The sequence below is a fragment of the Thunnus albacares genome, chromosome 19 (assembly GCF_914725855.1).
Source record: "Thunnus albacares chromosome 19, fThuAlb1.1, whole genome shotgun sequence".
Lineage (NCBI taxonomy): Eukaryota > Metazoa > Chordata > Actinopteri > Scombriformes > Scombridae > Thunnus > Thunnus albacares.
In genome coordinates, this window is record NC_058124.1 from 28,895,182 (window position 1) to 28,913,802 (window position 18,621).

General features: G+C 40.2%; 2 protein-coding genes across 2 annotated transcripts; both read right to left on the bottom strand.

Moving 5' to 3' along the window:
* Positions 1 to 49: 49 nt before the first annotated feature.
* On the bottom strand, positions 50 to 5,071 carry LOC122970049 (glycosylated lysosomal membrane protein). Its single transcript, XM_044336150.1, has 7 exons — positions 4,924 to 5,071; positions 3,985 to 4,146; positions 3,304 to 3,402; positions 2,497 to 2,661; positions 2,172 to 2,390; positions 1,741 to 2,009; positions 50 to 1,640 (listed from the first exon to the last, which is right to left on the bottom strand). Exons 1-7 carry the CDS (start codon positions 5,032 to 5,034, stop codon positions 1,466 to 1,468), a joined length of 1,200 nt encoding a protein of 399 aa, XP_044192085.1. The 5' UTR covers positions 5,035 to 5,071; the 3' UTR covers positions 50 to 1,465.
* A 1,666-nt stretch (positions 5,072 to 6,737) lies between these two features.
* Positions 6,738 to 15,042, bottom strand: cct3 (chaperonin containing TCP1, subunit 3 (gamma)). Its single transcript, XM_044336127.1, has 14 exons — positions 14,934 to 15,042; positions 12,090 to 12,151; positions 11,583 to 11,633; positions 11,392 to 11,454; positions 11,201 to 11,297; positions 10,943 to 11,060; positions 10,303 to 10,489; positions 10,053 to 10,202; positions 9,310 to 9,442; positions 9,124 to 9,205; positions 8,860 to 9,040; positions 7,484 to 7,729; positions 7,150 to 7,281; positions 6,738 to 6,986 (listed from the first exon to the last, which is right to left on the bottom strand). Exons 1-14 carry the CDS (start codon positions 14,959 to 14,961, stop codon positions 6,894 to 6,896), a joined length of 1,623 nt encoding a protein of 540 aa, XP_044192062.1. The 5' UTR covers positions 14,962 to 15,042; the 3' UTR covers positions 6,738 to 6,893.
* Between the last annotated feature and the right edge of the window lie 3,579 nt (positions 15,043 to 18,621).

Consider the following 18,621-nt stretch of genomic DNA (forward strand, 5'->3'; position numbering starts at 1 on the left):
CGAAAGGTTCTTTTACCGTTTTTCAGATTGCTGAGTCACCATCTTTGAAGCAAAACCTTACACCAAACCAGCAAAAACATTAGACATCTCTCGCAAAAGCAAACAATTCTGTGACAAAACAGTCACAAACAATCATCTGAATGAGCGCATGAAGCACCAACTAGGCACTGATAGTAGAAATGAAAAACACTCGTGGCTTTTTCTGTGCAGGACAAAGCAGTTGGCAAAGTTTCGTCATACATGTAGTAAACACACACACACACACACACACATGGGTATCCAGATGTGTATTCCAAACATATTATCAATACAAATAAGAGGGAAAAACACTCCTCAAACAACAGCATCCCTCTTATTCTCTGTCCAATATTTGCCTCCATTGTTGTCCAAACCAAATGTTGACCTGTGATCTGTTTATAGTGTTCCAACTCGTCATCTAAAAGTGTTTTCATGTGTCAGTGTGGGAAGACAACTTGGCGAAATAGCGCAGCGATGTGGAGACCAGCGTTTACAGTTTTGCTAGAAGTTTGTCAATAAATTGCAAACCGAGCGTAAAGCAGAGGACGAAGCGCTTCCAGTTTTGACAAAGTTGCATCGACTACGAGTGTTGATGGTTTCAGAGATGCTGCTTCAAGAATCGCTGTTAGTGTTTAAAGCGTTCAGAGAAAAACTGTCACATTTCTTTAGTTTCATCTCACAGCTTGAAACAGTTTGAAACCGCGAGCTTCCTCCGGCGTTATGATCCAAAGCTCAGGAACTACTGCTAAACAGACCTTACTAAAACACGTTAAAGTAAAAATAAAACTTGATTTCATGGATTCATTAATGCGGGAAATATAATAAATATATAAATTAATGTATGAAGGTCGACATTAATGAAGAGTTTCCTGCTCAATGAATCCATGAAATCATCGTCACTTATTCATTAGTTGTTGTTTTTACGACTTTGAGTGAAATAAAGATACATTTTCTGATTTTCTCATCGTCTCAGATGTTTGGATTTAATGATAATTAATAATCTGAATAATTAGTTTTATTGTAAAAAAAAAAAAAAAAAAGGTTTGAATTCCTACTTGAGACAAAAATCAGTCAAATCGATCAGTTTCAAAACATCAAAACTAACGAGTCGATCTGTCAGCAGCTTTCTAACCTTTAAAAACTAAACAACTGTTGTCGTGTGGGTTCTGATTGGCTGACTGGAGCGTCACAGGCTCATCTTAAAGATGATGTCATCATGAAAATTTTGCCACTTATTTCAAATAATAATGATACAACACGAGTTATTAAAAATCTCTGGGGGAAAAAAAGGAAAAACATCTCCTGGATTCTGATTGGCTGATCGGACTGTCAGAGGCGGGTCTTCAGGTGAGTGACATCACCTTCATCAGTTCAACCAGCGAGTCTTTAAAAAACAAACTTTAAATTTAAAACTGTCTCTGTCCTCTCATTGGTCGGGACTCTACTGTCAGTTGATTGGCTCGTAGACTGTCGAAGAGGCCGCCGCCCTCTTCCGGACGCAGACACAGACTCCGCCCAGCAGCAGGAGGATCATGGGAGTTCCCAAACCGACCGCCATGATGGCGAGGACCAGCGGTGAGAACGAGTCAACGGGAGGAGAGCCGACGCCCACCAGCACTGTCCTGAAACACGTGAAGAAGAGGAAAACTTTATTCAAAACAAATACTAATAAATAAAACAATAATCAATAATGATATTGAACAGATGAAGCAGAACACTGACCAGCTGAGGAACCTGGTGCTGTTGTAGAACGGTTCTCCTGCGAGGCCGAAGCTCACATTGAGTCCGAACGTTTCCGGTTGCGTGTAGAACGCTCGGATCAGACGGGACGATGACGCCGCCGCCTCGCCGCTCCGCTGCTGCGGCTCCGAGTGACGGCACGGTGTGGCGTCCTCGAGAGCTGGAGCGGAGCGCCGGTACGCCACCGGCTTCCACTGAACGAACCCGCCGACATCTGAGCTGCTGTTCACCGCCGACACCCACTGAGACACCTGAGAGGTCAGAGGTCAACACATGTTCAGCACTTAAATAGTAAAAAACCAAAAAAACCAAAACAGTTTTAAATCAACTTTAAGTCAAAATTCCTTTCAATAATTATTTTAGATTAAATTAATTGATTGATTGTTAATGATTAGTAATTTCTGATTGATCACCTGGAATATTGACGGTGTGTACTCGTCATCAATCGATCGATGAACCTCCACTGTGTTCAGAGGATAAGCCCCGCCCACTGCCCGCAGCTCCAATAGGAACCTGGAACGAGTCGCCCGTGGCAACACACCATCAAGCCACACCCCCAACTGGGAGGAGTTAGCAGTGTGCAGCAAACTGGGCCAGGGCTGATCACGCCCCTCCGACTCAAATACAGACAGCTGCAGAAAAAAAAAAAAAAAGATTTATAACCTTTATTTATTGATTACTGACAGGCTGACACACTAATGATGTCACAGGTCAGCTGGTGTCACCATGACGACCCACCTGCAGGCAGAGTGACCCGTTGGTGAAGGTTTCAGCGACGCCGCAGAGCCGAGCGGTAAAATCCGACAGGTTGAGACGAGACCACGTGAAGTCCTGCAGCTCGTACGGAGGGAAGAGGTCAGAGGTCACCTCGGCCGTGTCGTTCACGTCGTTGTACTCCAACAGCTGATCAGAAACACACACACACAGGGTTAAGGTGGACTGATGAGGTCTATAGAGTTAAAGGAAAATACCGGTTTATTTGAATCTGCTGTATTTCCCATAAATGTGGCCGTTGTGACTCTCGCCTACCGATCGTCTGGGGATTTCTAAATGTGGTAGTAAACCTACATTCTGTCAAGGATGCACCTTACTGGAAGTGATCCTCCCCCCCCGTTCTCCTTGTCACCGCCCTGAAGACTTTGGATTGGTTCTGCAATGCAGGTTTTTTAAACTCTAATTGTTTCCTCCCAGTTTCAACAACAAAAGCTGGGAGATTGTCTTCAGTCTCTCTGAGCGAAGCGTTTAGAGACTCATGAGTCTAGTGTCACACTAACTTTGCTCTCTGCAGCTCTGTTACTGAGATTCAGGCGAACAAGGCCTTGCATTTACCGACGGTTACCGGGGCAACCTCCGTCAGCCTCCTACTGCTTTTGACAACAACAAAGACACACAACGGCCTCATTTATGGGAAATACAGGTTCAAATGAACCAGAATCTTCCTTTAAAAATGCACTAAAGATGTTTATTTGATTTAAGGTGGACTGATGTTGTTTGAATGTTTAAAGTGGACTGATGTTTGTAGATTTAAGGTGGAAGGACACTGACCCTGCTGAAGACGACGGAGTTGCTGTACAGGACGCTGCTCTCTGGCTCCACCTTCAGGCCGCCGCTGATGTTAGGATTCAAAAACTGAGTCCAGTTCACCTGAGAGGAAAAATACACAACAAACAAACAGAACAGGAACAAAAACAGTCACTCACATGACCTCTCGCTTTATCTTAATCTGTTTATGATTATTATACTTTAACTGAAGCTGAAGGAGTCACAGTGTACAAACCTACCAAGACACTGCAGCATAATAACCTCAGAAAATTAAAATACTACAAACATGAACATTAAACAAAGTATAGTTACTTCATACTATTTATATCTATAGTTATACATCAACAAGTGGGACTCAATTATTGTCATTTTCTATGTGAAACAAAGAGATAAAACACTTTAATCAGATATTTAATTCACTGGATTCATCAAACCAAACTTTAGTGTCTGAATATTTTCTATTTTTTTTTATTTTTAACAGTTTCTCAGTTGAATTTGTAATATTTTTTCTGTGTTATGACATCCACACCATCATATTATGATTGAGTTTTACACATTTCACCTGATCACAATCTGTTAAACTGAACAAAGACTGAAACTAACGAGTCAGTGAAAACGTGTTCAGATCAAATTAAATCATAAACTCTGTCTGTGTGTGTGTGTGTGTGTGTGAACCCTTCACACCTTGACAGTAGAAGAGGTCGTGTTGGTGTGGACCAGCAGCAGCGTTGGCGCCCCGAGGCTGCAGAACAGGAAGTGCAGCGTGTCGTTGTCTCCCACGGCTCTCGCGTGCAGCAGGTCGCCACCAGGAGGCGCCTCCCCGCCGGGGTTCAACTCTACTGTCACCTGAGAGAGAAGAAGAAGAGATGTTGGGTTAACCAATGAATAATCAATTATCAGTGATCAATGAAGGACACTGATTGATTGACTTTCACAGATCAATGACTCGTTCAGCAGACATGAAGAAAATCTGATCACAAACTCTCGTCTATCAATTAAATAGTTTTTTTCAGTTTCATATTCTTTCCCAATAAAACAAATAAATACATGATAATAATAATAATAATAATAATAACGATGACGTCATCACATGTAGTCATCAATAAGTTAACTGCCTGTTTATAAATTGTTGCAGGTAACATCATAACTGTGCACAAATATTTATGAAGATTTTGTAATAAAGGAAATTGTTTAATATATTATTATTTTAATAATCTGTTTAAAAAAACACGGAAGGAATCGTCAATAATAAAATATTTTAACATCGGTGGAAAGTAACTAAGTACATTTACTCAAGTACTGCACTTAAATACAATTTTGAGGTAGTTGATGCTACTTCATACTTCTAATCCACTACATTTCACGTTCAAACTGCATTTTTTCTTGTGCAGAAAATTAAAAAAAAAAAGAAATAAGATGTTTTCAGGAGCTGCAGACTGTTTGTGTGAAATGTGTTAAAGGACGATATTTACCGCTGAATTGTAGTTACAGAAAAAGAAGAAAATTAAACTAAAAGCAGTAAAATAAATAAACAGTTTCACTTCCTCTGAGCCTGTCAGTCTGTTGTCGGCTTCGGCTCGATCTTTTTAAATGTTTCCTGGCAGATTTTTTATCTTTTCTCACCTTCCTCTTGAAAGTTTCTCCTCCGCTGAACAAACTTTCAGACAAACTGAAGGCAGAAAACAGAAAAATGAGAGAAGAAACTCTGCAGCTCTGCTTCTTCATCGCCGCCATCGTTGTTGTGACTGAGCAGCGGCGCAGGTCACATGACCGCTCCCTCATATGTCAGCTGACCACGAAGAAGCCCCGCCCCCCGACAGAGCTTTTTTTTACTTTTATTTTTAAATCTTTATTAACAACACTGATTATTAACAAGACAAAAACAGGACAATAAAAACTATAAAACTACCTGAAAACATAACGAAATGTAAAATAATTATGTAAAATACAAATTACCTGATCAGATCAGCTGTTATCTTAATGAATAAGTACATTTTAAACTACTGTATTGTATTTTTATGGCAAATTATTTTCTACAGAAAGAAATTAGTCTGTTAATTCAGACTTTAGACACAAACTGTGACTGAAACAATCAGCTGGTTTATCAACAGCAATAGAAGAAATACTCAGATCATTTACTGCAGTGAAAGTACCAATACCACAATGTACAAATACTCTATTACATGTAAAAGTCCTGCATGAAAAATCCTACTACAGTAAAAGTACATAAGTATTATGAGCTTGATGTAGTTAAAGTATTGCAGTAAAAGTACATGAGTATTATGAGCTTGATGTAGTTAAAGTATTGCAGTAAAAGTACATAAGTATTATGAGCTTGATGTAGTTAAAGTATTGCAGTAAAAGTACATAAGTATTATGAGCTTGATGTAGTTAAAGTATTGCAGTAAAAGTACATAAGTATTATGAGCTTGATGTAGTTAAAGTATTGCAGTAAAAGTAGTGGTTTGGTCCCTCTGACTGATATATTATTATATATGACATCATTAGATTATTAATAGTGAAGCATCACTGTTAGAGCAGCATGTTACTGTTGTAGCTGCTGGAGGTGGAGCTAGTTTACACTACTTTATATACAGTTAGCTAGTTTAGTCCAGTGGTTCCCAACCTAGGGGTCGGGCCCCTCCAAAGGGTCAGCAGATAAATCTGAGGGGTGGTGAGATGATTAATGGGAGAGGAAAGAAGAAAAAACAAAGTTCTGATACACAAATCTGTTTTCAGTTTTTGGACTTTTGCATTGCCTCAAGTACTTGAGCAAATTAAGAGACGAGCAGCTGGATTTCAAAAGTTCTTGACTGAGACATTTAACGTTTGACGACTTTTGTTCAATTAAAAAAAGGATTTTGCAGAAAAAACATGTTCACATTTCCCCAAACTGAGGTGCTGAAAAAGTATTTTGGTATCAACAATGAACTCATGTATTGGACCATCTCTAGTATCAAAAGATGTTAAAGTAAAAATCCGTCCATTTCATATCGTTGTGGTGCAACTACTAAGGCAAAATATCAAAAAAAGAAATTGCAACTGAAGTAATACACAAGATTAAAGGACAGTTTCACTGTTTTTTGGGTGACTTGATAGTGAAACTGCTGACTGTAGTGATGAATGTTTTTATAAATGTGTGGGTCGTTCATCTGTTGTCGGACTGGTGTCTACTGATGATGGATGTGTTTCGGGCAGGTGAGGAGGACTGGCATGTGATTGGTCATTCTTTACTCAGAGCTGCCTCAGAGGAAAACCACCAACATCTCGTCTCAGTCCTGCAGTGTCGCATCTCCACACATGGACACAAAGTTCATAAACTAAAATACTAAAGTAAAGCAGTAACTTTCTCACAGTGTTGATTCAGCTGAAGCCGATATGAGGTTCAAACAGGTAAAGACGCCAGAAACACAAGAATAAATGAAAACAGACGCAGGAACGTTTCTAATTTTAACTTTATTGACGGTTTTTAAGTTTCAGTGAGTCGTCTGGTCCCCACACACACACACACAAACATACACACAGACACACACACACACACACACACAAACAGTGACGGAGTGACTCTGATGTTGATGTGGATCGCTGCGGATCTACTCGGCTCCGTGACCTCCCATCTGCTCGTCTTTGTCTTTCTTCTTGTGACCAGAGACGATGTCGTCAATACGCAGCAACAAGATGGCCGTCTGAGGAACAGAAGAGTCACAGTGAGAACCGACAAACAGATCGTCAGAGTACCAGAACGTCAGAGTACCAGAACGTCAGAGTACCAGAACGTCAGAGTACCAGAACATCAGAGTACCAGAACATCAGAGTACCAGAACGTCAGGGTATCAGTCCGGTTCTCACCTCCACAGCTGTCTTGTAGGTCTGAGCTTTGACAGCCAGCGGTTCCCAGATGCCCAGAGAGGTCATGTCTGACAGACAGCCGGTCTCACCGTCCACTCCCCAACTCACACTGTTCTCCTGAATGTGTTTGGCCTTCAGACAGACAGATCGATTAATGATCAATAACAAAAAACTACAACAGACGGATTTCACACGTTAGATACAAAGCTTTGTACCACTCTGATGATTTAAAAAAAGTTTTTGATGGTGTATATATATAAAGTTCTGTATCCTTTTATATAAGCATTGGATGATTGTAATTAAAGTTTTTGCCGTTATAAATAAAGTTTTGTACCCTCAGTGATGTCAGCACTCGGATGGTGGAGGCTCCACAGTTCTGGATCAGGGTTCGGGGGATGACCTCCAGTGACTGGGCCACGGCACGGTACGGCCACTGTTCGACGCCGGTGAGAGCACGGGAACGCTCCGTCAGACGTTTCGACACCGCCATCTCCACGGCGCCGCCGCCCGGCAACAGGTAGGGCTCCAGAAGCACATTACGACACACCTGCATGGCGTCCTGCAGGTTCCTCTCCACCTCCTGAACACAGAACTCAGTTTTACAGACAGCAGAGACGGGGCCCTGAACGCCTCACTGACAGCAGGATCCATCTAGTGAGGATGATGAAGGCTATCGCTTCAGTTTAAACATCTGAAACTGTTAAAATACTGAAAAGGTGAAGTGGCTGAAAGGAGTTACAGCGTAAACACTCACAAACAATCAGTCAAACTGTCTGAAGTATTAAAATCTGTGTCAAATTGACATGAAAGAACTGAAAGCAGTTTAAGTGTCAGAACAAAAGTTAAAGGATCATTCTGGTGATTTTTCTTCATGTTTGGATCCAAACCAACAATGAACTGATCTACTAACAAGTATTGTGTGTGTATTAAAGCCTGATATATCTTATTCCTCCGTTGTTGTCTGCTGCACTGGGCGACATGTTCCTTCATCATGAAGAGTTTGGTCACTGAGCATGTGCAGAAACGCGGTTCTGTTTACAGCTTCGTTAGCTTGTTATGCTACATATCATAACCTCTGGAATTTGTACTGAAGTTCTTTGAAAATTGTATAATGTGCATTATAAATAAATAAAGTCAAGAGGTACTATCTTATCAATGTTATTAGTCTTTGGAGCCGTTTCTAAACAAACTACAGTAGCCACAGTTTTCATGGATGAAGGATTAAGTCACCCAGCGCTGCGGTTTGGCTAATTGATGTGTTTTTAATAGTTTTACACACAATACTTGTTAGTAGATGAGTTCATTGTTGGTTTGGATCCAAACATGAAATCTGTTGACAAGAAAAATGTACAAAATCATCATAGTTATCCTTTAAAGAGTCAGTTGAATCTCTGAAATGAGTTTAAACTGAGACAAACTGAGAAAGGTGTGAACAAGCTGAACTCAGGTAAATGATATTGATTGATTTTACAGTACCAATCAAAAGTCTGGACACACTTAAAGTTCTCAGGGGAGAAACTTTTAACCGGTACTGTATATTTACAGATGATACATTAATAGATGAGAAAGAACAAAAGCTGGAGACTCATTTGAAGTTTGAATGAAGTTTCTGAGTGAAGTATGAGCGAGTGTGAAGAGGTTTAAAAAAATAGAATATTTTAGAAGTTATGAAACGATCAGTAATCAATAATAAATCAATAATGAGCTCACGGCCAGGATCTCCTTGCTGGCTCCTCTCAGCAGGATGGTGCAGGCTTTAGGATCTTTGCACTCGGTGACGAAGGTGAAATACTCGTCTCCGATCTTCTTCACCTCAAACAGCCCCGCGCCGGTACCCACGTCTTCCTCACGCAGCTCGTCGGTCCGACTGACGATACGAGCCCCGCACGCCCTGCCGGACAGAGAGCAGTGACATCACATCCCGCCGATTGCCGATTGGCTGCAGGTGAGCAGGCAGGCATGAGGTCGGCTTACCTGGCGATGCGGTTGTTGTCGGTCTTCCTCACTCGGCGGATGGCGGTGATGTTGGCCTTCACCAGGTAGTGCTGAGCCAGATCTGAGAGGACGCAGAGAAGCAGGGTTACGCTCTGATAACATTTATTGATTATAATAAACCACAAATTAGTTACAGCGTGTGTGTGTGTGTGTGTTGTTGTGTACCTGAGATGCCCTTCTCAGTGAAGACCAGGTCTGGTTTGAGGCGGATGATGTCCTCACAGATCTGCTGGATGTATTCCTCCTCCATCTGCAGGATCCTGGCAAAGTCCTCCTCCTTACTGATCTCGATGTCGGTCTGAAAATACACACACACACACACACACACACACACACAGTTAACACATTACACACCTGAAGAATACACAGCAGAGTGTGTGTTACTGTGTGCATCACTCAGTGTGTTTACATCAGTCAGCTGATTTCTGTCGTCGTGTAAACTTCTGGATCATCATGTAACGTGTCACCAGGTTTCTAAATCGGCTTTTCACATGTGACAAACAGAAGAGTGCAGACAGAGGAAGCGCAGCGGAGCAGCAGGATGAAAGGAGGTTGTCACACGGAGCGACGCATCCTCGTATTTAAAATAATTGCGTCCAAAGTCTGATAAAAACTTAAACACAAAGCAGCCTGAATGAGTAAACCACGCTTCCAAATTATCTCAGCAATAGGAGAGAAATCAGTTTCAGGTTATTACAGTGCATATAAACACTTTCAGTTGCCCTGGTAACCTGGTGTATCTGAGTTACCCGATGATATAGTTTAAATACGGCGATATAGTAGTGTTGCACTCGGTCAGTGTCACGGGAGGATCGTCAGTCTTGAGATGGATAAACGTACTGAATGTGTGTTATTCAGTGTGTGTGTGTGCGTGTGTGTGTGCGTGTGTGTGCGTGTGCGTGCGTTACCTGGCTCTCGCCCTTCTTGTACTCCAGAGAACAGTCCAGCAGGACGATTCTCGGCTCTTTGATCATCCGTCTCATCCTCGGGTGAGTCACGTCTTTATTCACCATCACGCCTCGCAGCACGCACGAGTCCTCGATGATCCCGCCTGGAACCTGAGCACATCATCACAAGAGGCATCATGGGAAATGTAGGCTGAGCAGAATAAAGCGGTGAGTCAGTGATGACGTGACAGAGGGCGGGTATGATCCGTACCTTCTCCACCTTGGCGTACTTCTTGATGTCGATCTCTTTGCGTCCGCCGTCTTCCAGCTCCACGGTGCGCACGGCGTCCAGAGCGATGCCGCACGCCAGCTCGGACCAGCGGCTCAGAGCTTTGGTGTTGATGGCAGAGTGGACGATCTTCAGCATCATGGAGCGGTCCGCCGTGTCCACGGGGGTGCTGAGAGGAGGGGGGGGGGGTCACAGATCATCATGACTTTATTCTTCTGCTCTCAGTAAACTTTATAAGTAGTGATCAATTAATCGCCTGAATCATTACAACCTTCAAAATAAAAGACATGTCTCGATGAAACTTTTCTCACAATCTATAAATGACTTTATTGATTATAAATGCAGACAAACACTTCACACTTCGTCACTCGGTTCGATGTTTTTAGAACATTTTGTGATGTTTATTTTCTTCAGTTTCATGGAGTCTAAAATACTCGTCTTTGCTGCATCATCAAGTCTAAATCATTTCCAGGTTATTTTTCTGATTTGTAGATTTAACTTGATAGAAATTATAACACATAAATTTAGTTTTATTTGTAATTTTTAATGTCAGTCAGTTCTTGTGTGTGTGTGTGTGTGTGTGTGTGTGTGTGTGTGTGTGTGTGTGTGTGTGTGTGTATACCTGATCTCCTTCAGTGTGTCCAGCATGTCCTCCAGAGCCTGTCTGTAGGCGCTGATGATGACGGTCGGATGCATCTGCTGCTCCAGGAACTGCTCCGCTACAGCTAGCATCTCTCCGGCTAACACACACACACACACACACACACACACACACACACACACACACACAAGTATTACACACAGTAACACACACACACAGTCAGCAGTTTCCTGTTGTTTCCTCCTAATCATCTCTACAAGATTTTCAGAGTTTTCTCACCGAGGATGATGACTGACGTCGTCCCGTCTCCGACCTCTTCATCCTGCGTGCGGCTGATCTCGATCATGGACTTGGCAGCAGGATGCTGAACTTGGATCTGTTACCATGGAGACGGGGGGGATGTTAGTGGTGACCCACTGTGACACACACACATGTGAAATTCTATATGAGAATCTAAATGATGTGCTGACCTCTCTGAGGATGGCGTTTCCATCGTTGGTCATCACGATGCCTCCTGTGGGGTCGAGCAGCATCTACACACACACACACACACACACACACACACACACACACACACACACACACAGTCAGTATATTATTCTGTCATTATTAAAGATTGTAAGTGTTTCTCTGTTGTGATTGGACGTTGGAGCTGTCTCACCTTCATCATGGCCCGAGGGCCGAGGCAGGTTCTGATCACATCTGCGATGGTCTGAAACACACAAACACGTCACAGATTATTCACATGAACAACAGAAACACGTCAGCAGCTTGTGACTCTCTGCTGTCAGCACAGTGACACCAGATCTACAAACAATCTGCATTTAAATGAGGTCAGAGTCACTTTTACTGTCTCTCTCAATAGAAACTTGTCCCAGTTAAAGGGAATTACTGCAACAACAACATCACAATAATCACAAATCAATAAGAAGACGTGTGCAGACACTGATGCCCTGAAGTCTGAACCAGACTAAAGATTTATTTACATGATACTTAAACTGTTAAGTATCATGTAAATAAACATTATTATGATTCATGTTTTACTCTCAGTGTCAGTTTAAACATGTGAAGGCTTCTTCTGTCTGTCTGTCTGGGCGACTCTGCTAAATACCTGCGTAAAGTAAAACCAGCATGTTTCTACTTTTTCTACTGCAGAGTAGAAACTCACCTTGGCAGCGTTGATGTTGCCAGTCTGGACTTTACGTCCTGACTCTCTCTTCACGTTCTGGTCTGCCGAGAGAAGAGCAGACAAACAGGAAGTTAAACTCAGCACAAACAAATGCAGCGTTTTTATTTGGAAGCTGATACGAACTGAGCTTCAACAAACTCAGGAAGTTAATCAATACATAATCAATACATCATTCATGGATTATTTTCATACTGTCTTCAGTCTGACCAACATCCAAAAACAAAAAACATGATGAAACATGATGAGACAGAAACACTGGTGTTGGTGATTTAAGTTAACTGACCCTTTAAATACTGGTAGAGCTGCAACTAACGATTATTTTTTCAATTAATCAATTAGTTGTTTGGTCTATAAAATGTGCATCAGTGTTTCCCAAAGCTTAAGATGACGTCTTCAAATGTCTAAACTATTCAGTTTACTGTCATAGAGATTAAAGAAACTAGAAAATATTCACATTTAAGAAGCTGGAATCAGAGAATTAAATGATCAAAATCGACAGGTGTTTATTTAATAGTTGGCAATTAATTGATTAATCATTGCAGCTCCAGAGCTGATCAGCTGTGTGATCAGAGATCAATAACAGACTTTTTCATCAATCTGCATATTAAATTGGATTTAGACTTTTTATGAACATTTTGGGTCACAAATACATTTTAACAGCTAATAATCACTATCAAATCCCTCAAACTTAATAATCACGTTGCCACAATCTGTTAATTGAATAATTAATCAACAAAAGAATAATTGTCAGCATTTTTTGATAATTAGTTCATTGTAATAAAGTTAAATCTAAAGTCTTCAGTGTCTCAGATGTTCTGTTTATCATTTTCTATCATTATAAACTGAATATTTAAAGACATTTACAGACATCACCTTTGATTCTGGGAAATTCTAACAGACATTTAATCTACAAATTAATCAATCGCTACAATAATAATCGAAGTAATTGATAACGAAAATAACGGTTAGTTGCCGCTCTGATTATAATGTTTTATCGTCACAGAATAACTAATGAAAATAACATAGTAACGTAATAATTGGTGTAATTTATCGATAATCACGACACAGCTGCAGATCAATGAGGGCGTGGCTGCTTCAAATAAACATCACTTAAACAGACTGTTAGCAGCGTTAGCAGCTCAGACAGAGATGAAGATTATCATCATCAGTCCGTTATAACTCTGATATCCTTCTTTAATAAACTGCAGTAGCATCACAGCTGAAGCTTTAGAGCAGATCAGCTGATCGTCTTCTCATACGTGATGCTGAAGTCAGCTTCTGATTCAGGGTTAAGGGGAAAGTTAAGAGAAACATGATTAATGATATTTAGCAGCTGATTCTCCACTCCTTACACTGGTGAGAAAGTGTTAAAACATCGTAGCAGAAGCCTTAACACTGTTTAAACCCACTTTCAGATTTGTGAAATCTTTATTTTGCTTATGACAAACAGAAAAAAGGCGATTAGACCAGGTCCAGGTGAAGTGGATTGTGTCTTATAGATGATCTTTATGTAGATTTTTTTTCTTCTTTTGACAAACTTTAAACTAAATACAACCTTTGTCAGTCAAATTTACTACATTATATACAAATTAAGGTTCAAGTTTGCTCTTATTGTCTCCCAAAAGAGAAAATGATTGAAATAACTGCTCCACAGACAGACAAAAGATCTATTAAGACCTCATACCTGACACAACACCCTGTCTATTCCTTTCTTTTTAAATGTGACTGTTCTTTTTTTATATAGATTTTATTCTATATCTACTATAGATAGATTTGTGTGAATATCAAGGAATGAAGGGAAAAGAGGATTTTAGCTTCAAAAAAAATTATTTGACTGTATTTGACACATCCTGCCTGATGAAAACAGTGTTAAAATAATCTGCATTGTCTTTTCAGTCAAATACATTTTTTGGGAGCTAAAATCCAGCATGCAGACACTGCTTTCTTTCCTTCACTGAATAAATGAAATCGCCTTTTTTCTGTTTTTATGAGTAAAATTAAGGTTTCACAATTCTGGAACAGGGTTTAAACAGCGTTAAGGATTTTTCTACGATATCTACACTTTCTCACAAGTGTGAGTGGAGCAAAAACGGAGCATCAGCCACTAAATATCATAATTTATGTTTCCCTTAATCCCTGAATTTGAAGCTAACTTCAGCGTCGGGTTAGTCAGTTATAACCGGGCGGATAATAATCTTCATCTCTGTCTGAGATACTAATAATCTGTTTAAGTGATGTTTAGTTGAAGCAGCCACACCCTCACTGATCTGCAGCTGCGTCATGATTTATTGATAAATTTCACCAGTTGTCAGGTTATTATGTGATGATGAAACATTATAAACAGAGCTGCAACTAAACGTTATTTTCATAATCAAATAATCCGGCTATTATTGTATCGATTGATTTATTTGTTAAATGTCTGATAATAATGAAAATGCCTGTTAACGTTCCCCTTAACCCCGAATCGGAAGCTAACTTCAGCGTCGTTTTCATGCTGAGTAACGAGGCTAAGTTAGCTTAGCTTAGCATAGCATAAAGTCACGCTCCCCGTTGCCTCAGGATACACGAGAGCCGAGCTAAAGATGCTAACACCGGCTAGCTTCACCTCGCTGTCTGTCAACGGCGATATTAACTGTTAGCTAGCTGTTAGCCTGGTTAGCGCATGCTCCACCGCTAGCTAACCGCCGGTCCCCGCTTTGTGTAGAACCACCCGGGCCGCTCTGACGATAAACGGCTAAAATCGGAGACGGTACCGATGATGTGCAGCCTCCATGTTAAAGTACAAACGTTAAACTTTATATTTAAATGTTTTGGGATACTTACTAAGCACTAAAACCTGCTGGCCGATCATTTTCGCAGCACGCGCCGGACAGCAGAGCCTGGAAGCTTCTGAGGGGCACGAGGAGAGGGAGGGCTCAACGGCAGGGGCGGGAAAACCAACACGGGTCCGGCCAATAAGCTGAGAGCATCAATATGACAGACGCACGTTTTCACCAATCGGATCAATGAGGAGGGCAAAATAAAGCGATTAGTGGAGATGGAGGCGCAGCCTTTTATGGTGAGAACTGCTCACAAACCGGCATTTTTACACTGTAGTCTTCAATTTAAAGATCTCTTGACAAGTTTCAAGATGTATATAAAGTACTTTACTTTGAATAAAAATTGTGTCTGATATGGTTTTCCATTTAAACAAAAACTTCAATTATCTTGTTAAAATCCATCTATTACATCTACTCCTTCATCCCTCATTAAAAAATCCAGAATCTATAAATATGAAAATATATTTCATTTCAGAAGTTTTCTTGCTGGACACAAGATATTTCCTACTTCACTGTAAAGTCCATTCTCAGTGTTTGTGCACTGGACGCTTCAAGGAAAAAAACAAAACAAAAACAACCTCAAGGATGATCAATATCATCAATCATGATCAATACATGCTCCAAATTTGAAATTATATTTTAGTTCACATGGCTGCAGATACAGATTTTTTTATTGCACAGATTTTTCACATATTTCAAAAACATATGAAAATGTCAATAAAATTATGAAAATAGAGTGTGAATTTACATGTCAAATGTAAAATAACATGAAAAATGTGTCATTCGTATTACACTTAATATGATCTTGAATTATATAGATGCAATTATAAACCTGATTACCTGTTTTACAACAGTATTCTTATTCTTAAAAAATGTGAATCAAATGTGTATAAATCAAATGTTTTATCAGTGGTATCATTTTATTACATTAAATATAGATCGATATAGAAGTTTTCATGTAAAATTATGTAATTAAACTAATTTATAACAGTACATTCCTGTAATTTTAAGTCTGATTATTACTATTTTATAGTAGTGTCAGTACATTTTTATAGGAAATTTAGTTGTTTCTCCATTATTTTACAATATTTTATTGGCGACCCAGATGCCAGGATATTGCATTTTTTTGCACTTGATCAGATCCCTCCATGTCTGTATTTGTGGCTTGTATATTTGACACCAGTTGTGTGTGATTGCTTTCAATAGTTCTAGATTCTTACCACGTATTTGTCTTGTTCTTCTACAATATGTAATGGGCTCATACCAACAAGGTAGTACTTAACGTCCAGTGGGAAATTTACTTTCAGTATCATCCAAACTCCATTATGTATTGCTTTCCACAATGATTTTAATACTAGGCAAAACCATACTATATGAGAAATGTTAGCAGTGTAGTCCCCACAGTTCCTCCAGCACTCTGGAGTAATCTCATCATTGAATTTTGCCTGTTGAATTGGTGTTATGAGGTAATGGAGTTGTATCTTCCAAGAATACTCCCGCCAAAAAAGTGAATTTGAGATTTGAGAAACCGGGTGGGTCTATCTAGTACGGTTCCTTGTTGGTTTGAATCCTAACCTAATTTCATTGTCACGCTTGGGGACTTCCACTCCAACAGACACATATTAGTGTGCGGGGTCCTGCAGGACTCCATCCTGGGTCCTCTTCTATTTAACCTATATTTGCTCTCCCTTGGTTACATTATCAGCAAACATAACATCAGCTACCATAATTATGTTGATAACATGCAGCTTCTCATCTCACTGTCTACTAATGACTTCCAACCCATTAACTCTCTAGTAAGCTGCTTGGAAGGAATCAACCACTGGATGGCAGCAAACTTCCTTCTGCTGAACAGGGAGAAACCTGAGATTTTGGTTGTACATGCTAAAGCCCAGATACAGCTGATCTGTGAGTACCTGGAGTCCAGATCGCTAAAAACAAGTGACCAGATTAAAAACTCAGGAGTAATCATGGATGGTGAACTCAGCTTTAAGGATCATATTAACAGCATCACCGAGGTTGCCTTTTTCCAACTCAGAAACATTTCCAGAATCAGAGGTTTTCTTTCTCAATCTGACTCAGATAAACTCATGTATTTGTCATGAGCATGCTGGATTATTTCAGTTATCTGTTTATGGGTCTTCCAAACAAAACAATCCTTAGATTACAATTTATCCAGAACTCAGCTGCACAGGTTCCAACCAGGACAAAAAGATCAGAGCATATAACTCCAGTCTTCCTGAACCTTCACTGGCTATCTGTTGTTTTCAGAATACAATTCAAAATCCTCCTTTTGGTTTACAAAGCACTTGCTGGTCTGGCTTCACAGTACATCTCAGACATGCTGTCAGTTTATAACCTCAGCAGATCTCTGAGATCACAAGTTGGAAATCTCCTTCGTGTGCCGAGAGCACTTTCAAAGTCTGGTGAGATGACATTCAGTATTAATGCACCTAAAGAATAGAATAGTTTGCCTGCTGAACGTGACTTGCTCCAACACTGTGTTCTTTCAAAACCAAACTAAAGACCTTCCTTTTCACTCGAATATTTTCTTAAATTAACACACCATATTTATACAGTATGTTTGTATGTGTGTATGTATGTATATGTGTTTTTATATGTGTGTTTTCTATGTATGCATGGATGTTTCTGTTTATTTGCACATTTTTGCTGTTTTATTTTGTTTTTCTGAAAAGCACTTTGTACTGTTGTGGCAGAAAGAGGCGGACAACAGAGGAATCAGATGGTCGAGACGCAGGTGTCAGATGGGGAATCTCTTTTATTTCACAATGGCTCTCACCAACAATGTAGACAGACAAAACTGAAGACAGGCTATGTGTGTGTATGTGTTTGTGTTGCGTGACAAGTCTCATCCAAATTCTAAAGAAGAATGGTGGGACATTTCTCAGTTTCACTTAATTTTGGACTTTAACCAAATTTGAGTGGGCGTCTCTGTACTATGCGTGTGTGGTATTCTGCCTCTTTCCCAATATCTCCAGATGTCTCCTGTTTTGGTTCAGTGGACTGACATGTTCGGCATCGGTACAGGTTACCGCGACCTGGCACTCATTCTAGGTCACGGTTGCCTGGCTCTGTCATTCTCCTACATATCCCCCCTGAAATCACTATAGTGATTTAGACTATATGTGTTCAATATGAGTAATGGATGACATAAGACATTGCAGAACTGATACAGTAAAATGATATGGTATTCAGGATATTCGCATGAGTATAACATTACTGTGATAATGAGTGCATGAGACAGCTCACAACCTCAGAGATGTATGGGAGCGAAAAACCTTTCAAAGGGAAAAATTCTCCCATGACCAACTTCTCAAGTCACACCCTGAACCATGAACCATCAACGCAACACATTCTCATAATAACTCAAACAGTGGTTAATGAAATTAAATGGATATGATAAAACAATTTATACTGTAATGGTACAGTAATTCTTACAACCTGTGCTTACACAAGAATATATGCTGTGACTGTATGTGGTTATATGTTTGCATGTATATATGTATGTGTATAACAGTGTGTATGTCAGTAACAATTGATTACACCATTAGTTTCAGGATATTGGTGACAACACTGTGACTTAAAGGTACATAATTCAGTCCATTGAGTCCATCAACAGGTATCAAGTCCAAGTCCTCCCTGTCAGGCTCCTTTCCATTCCGACACCTGTG